Source organism: Nesoenas mayeri (genome assembly GCF_963082525.1).
Source record: "Nesoenas mayeri genome assembly, chromosome: 5".
NCBI classification, from domain to species: Eukaryota; Metazoa; Chordata; class Aves; order Columbiformes; family Columbidae; genus Nesoenas; species Nesoenas mayeri.
Genome location: NC_137548.1, coordinates 60,019,951 through 60,031,614, shown reverse-complemented (window position 1 = coordinate 60,031,614; position 11,664 = coordinate 60,019,951). Strand labels below are relative to the sequence as shown.

Below are 11,664 nucleotides of genomic sequence, written 5' to 3'. Positions count from 1 at the left end.
TGGATATACCTTTTTTAACCGAATTCTATTTCCAGGGAAGATAAAGCCAGAAGGCTGGATGACAGAAGACACATGCACTGTACAGATAGCTTGAGAAGTCCTATAAAATCCAATAATTAATAGACAGATTAATATTACAGATAGCTAGAAGGAAAAGACGGTTTTTCACTCCACACATTTCACATTAATCACTCTTTTACAAGTTGGAGTGCTGACTATGTGCACATGAAATCACATCAATGTTTTCCTGGCTATATCTACAAAGTTTGCACTAACCCCTCCAAGCTACCCAAGCTCATGATATTAAAATGCTGTGAAGACAAAGCACTACACAAGGGAAGCCTTTTGCAGGGTATTTAGTAGCACATTCAAAAAGGTCTTAAAAACCCAGAAGCCATAAAGCATATTTGAATGCCACCTAACACACTATATACACTCCAGTAGGGAAATAAATGCTGCTTGAGATGAAAAGAACTGTGTGCAAAAGGCCTGCGGTTGGGGACAAAGGCTTTAACTGAAGGCAGTGAAGCGCAGCAGCACGCAGTCCCTCTGGAAGCAAGCGTTAGCAAGTCAGCACGGAGAGGCACACGGATGATGCAAACAAGATGAACAAGTAGAGCAGCAAGTTCACTGTGGGTCAGTTCAAACAAGCCGCTATTCAGAGGAACCCCTGAGACTTTTCTGCCCTCTCCTTATGGACGCTGCTCATCTGTGCTTTTGTCTTACCTGATATCTGTGTTCATCTCCTGTCCAAATTCCTAAGGAATCCTATGAAACTGCTGCTGATGAAGACAACAAGCAAAAGCTTCTAGAAAAAGAATGGAAAAGATGCAGCAGCCATCAACCCTGAAGATCCCATGAAAGAACAGGAAGCACATTGGGCAGGAAGACAAACAGCAGGTGCTCTCAGTTAAAGGTGGTGGCAGCACACTCAGTCACCACAGGAGGCCCAGGTGAGCTTGTTCTTCTCCTGCTCCAAAGCCCCAGGCAGTTGATGTGCAGCACCTGTGTCTTTGTGCAGCACCACATGCTAACAACTCCCTGCTCTAAACTCTCCCACCTGGGCTTTTTAAGGTGATCTTAAAATAGAAGCCACCCCGTGTTTCACAGGTGAGAAGAAGAATTAAAAGAAAGATGACCTGTAAGCAGATTTCATGCTTTAAAGATCATTATCATTCATCAAAATGCAAGTCATCATTTTCACCTGTCACATTAATAGCTTTCTAACAGAAAACTGAAAAAAAACATTCTGATATGGTGACAATGCCTCAGGATTTAGAAAGGGTGTTAGTTCAATGTATACAGGTGACATGAGCTTCCCATTTAGTATAGTTTTTCTCGCCTGAAGAGGTGGCTCTTTCAGGCAAGCTATCGTACTGTGCCACCACATATCCAGCTTGCCCTAAAAGATGCCTGACGTGAAAAGGTTAATTACTAAACCTGCCTGCCAAGCACCTGTAAACCCACCATGAGTGAAGGGAGCATCTGTTTCCAGATTCCTCATTCACCTTCTATGCCAGCTACACTCACCACTGCTGGCACCCGGGGCAGTAATTCCTGACATTGCAACAATAGACAAACAAGAAGCACAAAACCCACGAGTTTCCAACAGAATGACTAAAGTGACAAGATTGCATTTAATTCTAAAACAAAGAAATGCAGAGAAGAACTGGCTGACTTTTTTTGCATTTGCTTCCTTGTCTTTAACTTTTCTAAGCAAAAAATGCTCAGTATAATTCTAATTAGAAGCAAAGCTATTTGATAGGCGCTCGCACAACCTTTAAAAGAAAAGCACCAGCAGCTTCTATATTCTGTAGCTCTGAGCTTTTCTAGTACTTCTCTATCAAGTCTGATTAAAGATATTTTAGCTCATTAATTCAGACATAGCTACTGTTTCCTACCAGTGATTTAACTCTCATCAGCACTTCCCTCTTGCTCTCCAGTAACGGTGGAGACTGATATAACAGTGAGGTCACTTAACATTTAATAAAAAAGGAACTGTTCTGTCCCTAACCAGAGAGGATTTCTATGGGAAACACTCCACTAGTATTCTGTGAAGGCTAAGTCCCTAAAACATCTTTGGCCACCTATGTTCTGTAGAATTTCAAGTCACATTTCATGCTCTTTGAACTCACACAGAGGTGCTAAGCACCTCCTGGTTCTGCAATGCAGAAGCCATTCATCCAGAAGGTGACTTACTAGGCTAAGTGCTGCACATTCCTATTAAAAATGGATAGACTTGGTTTTAAATTAGAGTCACAAAGAGTGGAAGTTACCTTGCATGTTTTTCTTTCCAAATCAAATATTTAACAGAGGAAAACCACAGGTGTCACTGACAAGGAAAGATTCATCGTGGCTTAAAACCACACACATGGATTGAAAAGTAGAGACACATGCTCTGCTCAGTACAAGTGCATAATTTAGATTGATACTTCTTGTCACAGGAGAATGAGAGGCCTCAGAAGCCTTTCATTTGTTTCCAAGAATCAGAATTTAAATATTAGTGAAATGGCCACTTTTTTTAAAGAATATTACAGTGGCTGGCATTGATAAGACGTGTGCAACTAAAAGTGTGCAATCTGTTCATCTCAAGAGGCCTGGCACTAGAACCACAGTCAGCTGAGTGGGTGGCAAGAGCAGAGGAACCAATGGTAGCACCAGCGCGGGGAGGAAAGCAAAGTAGCCAACAGTTTTTAAGGGCAGTTTGCTCCATGCAAACTAACCCCCCATGAAATACTCCAAATATACCAGATCTTAGGGAAGCATAGTTAAATCCAGAGCTCTGGTTTTCCTTTTAAAAAAGCCCCTTCAGCGAGGGGAGATTAAACCTAAAACCCACCCACGGAAGCAGTCCACTGGATTGTCACTCTTGCAATACAATACAGAAGAAAAAGGTGAATGTTCCAAGTCCCACATTAGACTGTGTTAAGTAGCTGATTATAGACAAGTGCTCTGCCAACATACAAACAGATTGCAGGGGAAAAAAATCAGCTTATTGGTCCTCCATTGCTGTATTTGGAAGAGAGCTCCTTCACTTGCAGGCTTGCATCAGGTCACATTAACAGTCAGAACAGTGTATGTTCTTAATTCACAGCAACTTGGTGAAAGCTCAACAGCTTCAGGAGGATTGTGCTGCTCTGTCCTGAAGTCGACTCGAATCCTTAGCCTAGTTACTGGGGAAAAGAATCTGAGAGCATGTGCTGTGTGCTTTATGCAACAAATAGCAGGTGTCTGACCTAAATTGGGAGATCCTTTATGAAACAGGAAAGGTAATAGAGATTTGAAACATAGGCAAACAAAAAACAACAAGTATAATTCTCCAGTTGTGTGAAGCTAAACTATTAAGTACAACTCAAAAAATAAGTGTATCAAATATTCTTTGAAGGAACACTAAGCAAGGAATTGTACAGCGCAGCAAGTGGATCAGGAAGTTTCCATTCTTCCTGCTATAGACTTATGGAAGCTGTCAAGTCCTCTAGTTCTAAACTATGCAAATTGTTCAAAATTAATTACCTCCTTGAAGTATAAGAATTTTTTTAAAGCCTGTTTGAACAGACTGGGAGTCTGTTCATGGGAGTGACTAACATATCAGTGGAACACTGCTCTATGCCATGTAAATAACTCACAAGCAGATTTCTATCCTCTAAATGGCAACAAAAACCTTATCTAGACTCTGTACAAACTTTCATACACTGTCAGCAATATTCCAAGCATCTCTTTAGATGCTGTCTCTCTCCAAACGGCATCTAAGTTGAATAAGCACTGCCATAGGAGAGTATATTGAGTAAGAAGTGCCAGATGACAAGCTTGCTGACTTAACTTCTTGTCTCATTTATCTGTTTGGACCACAAGCTTTACACACAATGAGGCACATGACAGTGTCTATACAGTCTCAATTCCACATACATACTAACATAGGGAGAGATATTAACAACATTCAGCATGCTCCCATAATTTAACCATTCCCTTTCACATCCACAGTTCTTTCTCTCCCCACTCCACAATGTGACTGCTTTTGAGAAGTCCCTGCTTATTTTAAGTATTTGCCTCATGATTCTGAATCACACTGAGAAAAACTGTATAACAGAGGAAATCAAGCCTACTAACTTTAGATTTTTGAATTCCATCCAAGTTAAGTGCTTAAACCACTATCTATTTGTGTCCCTAGACATTCAGTTCTGGGATACCTTCAATCAGGAATGAAGGATGAGATCCTGAGTTTCATAAGGATACAAATATTCAACTATAAGATGCTGTCTTCAGTCTGGATTAGTGTGCTGACATGATACATAGAAATCAAGAGTGGTTAAGTATTGAATCACTTTCACTTAGGTGGTAAATCAGATGTTCGTTGATTAAACAATAATACAACAACTACTTCCCGACACTCCTGGTGGTAGACCACAGAGATAGGGCATACACAGAGCATGTAGCAGAAACTCCTACCATGCGAGGCAAAAGCAGTTTAAGACTTAGTATTCACTCTACATCCCAGAAAATTTTAACCAAGTGGTTTTAATTTTTTCATTTCAAAGAATCTTATGGTAAGTCCATGCTTTACTTTTTTCATATGCTTATAAAGTAGTGAGAGGCCATGCTTCTACATGTCAGGATATTCATTTTTCAGAACTTATAGTGGCTACAGAATTACCATCCTGAAAGATAAAACAATTCAATTAGAATAACATTAAAGGCTTCTGGTAGCAATAGCTACTCTTGCAGTTAATGGATACAACTGAATCAAAAGAGCCCCATTCACCCTATCTAGAGCCCTTAGCTCTAAGCATTCCAGTCTTATTCAGCGCATTAACATGTTGGAACTTCTGCTGTCACCAATTAGTCACGGTTTCTCCTTCTTCTCATAGAAGGGAAAAAAAGCTGCTCAAAGCTGTCATTGTTCCATAGTCCAGAAGAGACCGTTGCATAATAACTATCTATCAGTGAGTCATATTTGTTGCAGAGCAGGGGAAGCCAAAGTGAGTGCCATCTCCACACTGAAGAAAAGTACTAAGATAACATTAAGGAGGAAACATTTATAAATATCTTGAAAATGGAAGCAGGGTTAAATTTAGTTTGCGATGGCAGAGAAGCAGCTCACAGTTTGGTTAAATAACCTTTAACTTGCAGTCATCTGCACACAGAAAGAAGGACAGACTTGCCTGAAGAAACTGAAAAATACTCGAGGAGAGCAACCAAACCTAGATTGTAAAGTGATGAGGCCTGTCAACCTTCACTTCTAAACTTCTGATGGTATAGCACATATTAAAAGAGCAGACAATTCATATCAGCTCCGCTGGAACTGTTTTACAGCTTCTAGATATCTACTCAACACACACAGTGAATATCACCAGGCTGGGCAATACAAACTGCACATACTTCGGCACAAAAAGATTGACAAACAGCAAGAATACATTTTAAAACAATAAACTTACATTTCTCCAGAGCAGCCATTCTTTGGTGACTTTTCCTCATTGCTGTTTAAAAGTTTGCTCAGCAGGTTGTGAAATACATAACAATACTATGAAAAGTTATACTTTACAACTCTGTGCAGGGTATTTCTCAGATCCAGGTTACCTCTATAAACCTGTTCTTTGTTTTTGATCAAATTATGATGTAACACTGTACTACAAGGAAATGGCAAAATGTTTAACAGTAGAAGACACATAAGAGATAATATCTTGCAACTTTTTTTGTTCCTTGCTTCCAATTCTGAACCAAAAAACCCCATCTCTGGTAGATTACGTCTTAAAGTCAAGCAAAGGAGGTTATGCTTTAAAGCTGGTAGACCCCAAACCACAGCTTACAGATCATACCCAGTCTCTAGAACTGTGCTACTGATAAAAGGAGCAGGAATCTATGAAATCTCATGATTCCAAGAAATTAAGGTTAAAAGCCAACCAAACAAAATAAACTCGCACAATCCATTTTGGTGACAGACCTTTTCCCCTCTCACCACAAAATGTAGATGCTACAGATGGCTTTAGTTGCTTGCAGTTCCTTAAAATGTTAATCCAAAAGCTACTGCAAAACCACAGTACCCTTTTAAACCATGTGAAAAAGCACCCAGCTATGTAAATAAATTGGAAACTAAATACTACAAATGAAGAGGCAATGACAGCAAGGGGAAAATGAGCCAACACACAAAGAAGTCACCATGACCTCACCACATGTGTTGATAACACTCCATGAAGGTTTAGATTGTGGGGGGGTTTGGTTGTTGCTTCCCCCCCCACTTCTTTTTTCTTTACAATGAAAAGTTAATTACTAATACCACGAAGTTTCTCACAAAGGAAAGAACACGTTCATGGCATTTACACTATCCAGTTATTTTCCACGAATTACACTAAACCCATGCAAAAACACAATAAACACTAACAACACTTTCAAGGGATTTGTTTATTTTTGGTTTACAAACAAAGGCACCCAATATTTCTGTTTATGTCTTATAAAAGCTCACGGATTTAGCATTTATTTCCAAACATCTGCTCCTACAGCAGAGAAACACATTACAGGAAAACATTTCTTTTTTCCTGGTCCCAAATCTAAATACCAGTAACTGCTAAGTGATCATGTTGTTTCAGACCACTCTTCTTCCTATTTAACCAACCGGAATACCTCCTGTAACTTTCTAATCAGTACAGTGAGTCTAGCTTGCTGTATCGAAATATAGTTCCAGTATATTTTTGATCAGCATCCGTTATGTGAAAACACTCGTATGAAGAACTGCAAGAGAACAGGGTTCTGATATGGAAAGAAAAAATCTGCAGTTTCTGATAGAATTTCACAGACTGACCACAGGAAGTGACAAAACTTGTGTAACAAATGTGACACTGAATTTATCATCAGTTAAACAGGATGACTGAGGAATTTGTGTAAGATACCAACAGTGCACAGAACCATGGTCTCCAAAGAGGGAAAAAAGTTGGGTTTCTACATTGGCAAATGCTTAAAAAGTAGCAGTTAAACAGCCTTATGTTTAAAGTAACCCTTTTCTTTGTTATTTATTCAAAAGAACAGATTTCTAAGCAGTGTTTTGGACCAGAAATAATCAGTTCATTGGCTTCATAGTTCTCAGTGTTAACAAATCAACATCAAAAGTACCATGTATAATGGTTACAAACAACCAAAATTCATAAGTGAATTGCTTACCAGGATCATTTTCAGAATATGATCTATTTGCCTTTTGCAAACTTCAGCCACATGCCAACATGGGACAAGAGGGGGGTCATTGGATAGTAGGCACCTCTGAAAAAAGTCTACAACGCAGGAATGCTTAAGCATACTTTCAGGTCTAGTAAGATACTTGAGGAGGCAACTAAAAATGTAATACACCTAATGTATTAGTTAAAGTGGAACATCTCCAGTCACAGAAGCCATAATTTATTTTCAGCCACAGTCAGAGGTCTCTCACACAAGGTGTGGTCCTAGACCATTTAGGCTTTTCATCACTAGTTTTATATATACACAGGTAATTTTAAAGAGGAATTACAGCTTAACTACTTACTACAGAATATTTAGCTTCAGCAAGGAAGCCATTATCTTTTCAAAATGAGATATATACCTGCATGAAAAGTGTTCTCTTTAGAGTTTTCACAAGAAGACCAAATAAGTTCTCTACATACTCAATTCAAATAGGACAAAAAACTACCAAGGGTAAGTTTGATGTATAATAGGTACTGTGTAATTAAGTAATTATTTGCCTTTCCAAGAAGATTCAAGAACATTATTCATCAGTATAAACTCATTTTAATGAACATGCACTGGGCAAGGGTGCTGGTCAGTGCATCAACTAGATGAACATTACAGTGTTCTCAGGTAGAGTTCTGTGCAACCAGAATTTAAAGGGATCTTCATGTATTGCCTTAAACAGGGATTCAATCGTTTCTTACAATTTGCTATTTTTACAAATGTTTTCCCTACTGAAACAAAGCAACATGCAGGAAAAACACATTTCTTGAGGTTTAAACCTAATAATTTGAGACAGGTGGAAGAACTGTTAACATACTTCCATTTTGCAGCAAGGTGGATGTTGCTCTGCTTGCCCAGTGAAGCGAGAGGTTTGATGTGGGGCAGGGATGAGGAAGCGTGCTGATGCATTGCTGTTGTCCATGCATCAAGTTTCATAGCTCAGAGACTTAAAAAAACAATAATTCATGAAGTATTTGCTATTATTTCTTACAATTTTAAAAGAGGCATATCTCTTAATGAAAGCCTATGGTTTGCTCAACTACTATCACCAGTAATATAAATAGCAAATAAGCATAATAAATTCCTTTCAAATACATTTACCTTTTGAAGTCAGAAGTGTAACAATCAAGTGCTGGCTCTGTGTTCTCAATAAAAATCATTTTTAAAAAAAGAGGACAGTCAATGACTTCATTTTTGCCCCCCTCAGGGTTATGTTTCCTTTTATCTGCTCAATGATAGGACCAATTCTGCTTTCAGGGAAATACATTGTTCATGCTGACATAAACGCAAACTGGATGCAGTCAGTGTCCAGCACAGAACTGAATCACCAAGTGCATTTTGAAGACCAGCTCAGACAAAAGGCCTTTCAGTAATTAAGGAAGGTTGGTTTGATATTTCTTTTTCCTTTTTTCTTTTAAAGCAAAGTAGGCACCATTGTTGCAACCCTACTTTGAGAAGGGAAGAAGTGGCAAAAAATAAAGACAAATTACAAAAGTCCTCAAATTTTTTCAGGACATCCACCATCATTTATACACTTTTGCAACTTGTAAAACCCTTTGTAATTTAGAAGAATTTCAAATAAATAGGTCTACAGCAACTAGCAACTACTAAGTCAATATTTACCTTGCTCAATGTGGAGTAACACTTAAGAGAAAAAAATCATATTAAGGCAGATTCAATCAAACACGTTCCAAATTGCACAGTTACGTTGGTCAGTGGTCTATAATGTTTTCCCCAGGTCAAAAAGTTAATGTTATTTAAATGTTTGCCTAATGCCAATTCAACCTGGCACTCGGCCATTTTATTTTCTCTGTTTCCAGGAAGATACACAACTAACATTACATATACCATACCGTATATTTCGCACTCCAATTTAAGATGAAATTATGCTTTTACAAAATGTGAGATGACTACATGTTACAGGCTCTGTGCAGTTAGACCACCATATGCATAGATGTCCTAATGCTAAATTCTCTTCTTCAGTTATCTCATAGTACTGGAGGCTCTGAAGTAGGAGAGGAACTTGTAACACAGACTAACCACAAAGTACCAGATATTTCTTGCCATTTGTGATCTTGCAATAAAGATGCGCCAGATCAGGATCACAAGAACTGTATTGAAGCCATAGCGTATATTCCTTAACCTAAGGAAAAACAAAAGAAATCATTAAAAGTGGAGGTACCAAGACTTGCAGGAAAAAAGAACACTAAAAATTAACTTTAGTGTAGAATTTAAATCTCTTCATCTCAAGATACATTATGAGTGGTATTAAGTGAATGACAGAAGTAAGCTGATAAGTGAAGGACCAGAGGTTTTTCCATAGTTCACTGCTGATAAGTGGAACACATGAAAACCAAGGAATAGAGCCAGCCCTGTAGCTAACCACAAATACTTCTGCTTTATAGCTGCTTGACAAAAAACCTCCTGAAGCAAAGGTCACACACAGCAACTGAGCAACAGAAGGCTGCCATCCGCCTCAAAAATGAGGAAGTATTTAACACCATCAACTCCCTCCTCTCCACATATTTATAACTTCATAAATATGTAGAAGTAACTCCAACAGCTGCTGACAAGAAGAGAACAAAACACCATCACAGGTTTTTCCAGCCACAGAGCCTAGAGTCATCACTACAATTTTAAACTCATTCCTTCTCAGAGAACTATATTTAAAGACTAGGGAATACTGAACATACTTTTAGGGCAATCTTCTCACACGTAAAGATGGAAGCTTCAAGACAAACAGCAACCAGAATTTGCTCAGGTTTCTTAGAGCAGTCTCTTTGGTTCAGTAGATCATAGCAAGTTGTATTTTAAAGGGAGCTCTCTTCAAGAAAAGATTCACTGCCCTTCACTGACCTTATCTTGTTTTACAGGTAGGCTGGGTGTTATTATAGCCAGATCTTCCTCTACATACCTTATTTGTAGAAAACAAGAAGTGTGAATTTTCATATTACAAAAGTAAAGCCCACTTCTCTATTTGAGGAAAAAATGTACTCAGTAGTTTCCCAGACGCCTGGTACCCTAGGCTGCTACATCTGGTTGATATTGAAGCAATGGACTCCTCAATTTCAGATTAAAGAACTAGATGGTATTAAGTTAGTCTCTTCTGTTACCTTAAGAGCAAATATGTTAGAATATAAACCTCTTGCAAAATAATCCACTTATAAACAGAGAGCTGGGGACAACTAGATGCTGTTGCAATACAAGACTATTTCTCTTGTTATTTTTTGGTAGGATCCTCTGTACAAAGAATGGCAACTGTATGATAACTCCTGTTATTTTTAACAGCATCTAAATTAAAAGAAAAAAAACAGGAGACACCTTTTCAGCTATCCTCACTATGATCAAAGATTACCATCTTGAGATTGTAACATATCCACTCTACAACTGCAAACCCTTGTTTTTAGAAGGACAATAATGACCTAGACCACTTCTCTCTGTGCTATCAGGACAGCAGATGTTAAGTAGTATTGCAGAACAAGATCAATCACTTTTAGTTTGCTCTTTAAAAGAGACAATCAAAAGGTCATTATGAATCAGCCAAGAACAAAACAAGAGCAACTACACCAGTAAAATTCCAGACAGCAACAATCCATTCAAACTGGAAGAGTTAAGCAGCAGACAACAGGCCAAGAATCATCTTAGAGCACCAACATCAAAGTTTCCTGCTCTGAGGTGGAGAGTCCATGCCTGTTTACTTACCTGCTTCAAAAGAGCACATTCTCAGAAGGAACAGCTATTGTTCTATTAAACCTCCTCAACTCAACTAGCCATTCTTGACCTTGTGTTACTGTGTACCTTTCTTACCTTCCAAAAGATAATTGAGTAAAATCAGAAACCTGGATTACAGCATACACTAGTGATCAGGGCCCCAACACTTAACTATTAATACTGAGAGCAACTCAGGAGCAACAAAAAAAAACAAGATGACATCTGATTTCTTCAGAAAATGCTTTCCAGACCACTAGATGGGAACAGAAGAATTCTGGAGGACCTAAACAGCAGCTAAGAAGCAATTAAGCAAAACTTGACAAAGGCAGAAAAACAGAGAAAAATATAAACAGAAGAATAAAAGTTCATACTTATTCAAGTGTTTCCTAGCTGCAGGGAGGCCAGACATTTCTTCATTCAGCACGTATTTCTTTGTTCCCATGCAGTAATTTTCCATGTATTCTGCCCAATGTAGTTGTCGAACATCAAAATTAAATGTCTGCATAAAATAAAAGCTTTCACTGTTAATTGCCTGAAAAATATCCACCTGTTATATATAATAAAGAAAAAAAAGCCCTAGCATGATTTTTCATGATTTTTGAGGATGCTTGAAATATAAGCCCTACTCCAAAAATGAGCCCTAGTTACAGTTCATTAAAAAAAAAAATCAATTTAAATAGTGTCCAGGCAGCTATACATGTAAAAAAGTAAGCATCTTTTGGAGCAAAAATTAATAAGACCCTGCCTTATTTTCAGGGAAACAGG

The 11,664-nt window shown here is 38.2% G+C and overlaps 1 protein-coding gene across 2 annotated transcripts in view; it reads right to left on the bottom strand.

Moving 5' to 3' along the window:
- Positions 1–6,409: 6,409 nt before the first annotated feature.
- Positions 6,410–11,664, bottom strand: part of FAR1 (fatty acyl-CoA reductase 1) — a 35,612-nt gene continuing 30,357 nt past the window's right edge. For both annotated transcript variants that reach the window (XM_080344937.1, XM_080344938.1), the window contains 2 exons: positions 11,271–11,398; positions 6,410–9,331 (listed from right to left, as the gene is read on the bottom strand). In XM_080344937.1, coding sequence (XP_080201063.1) covers positions 9,172–9,331; positions 11,271–11,398 — 288 coding nt within the window. In that variant the 3' untranslated portion in view covers positions 6,410–9,171. The remainder of the gene's footprint in view (positions 9,332–11,270; positions 11,399–11,664) is intronic.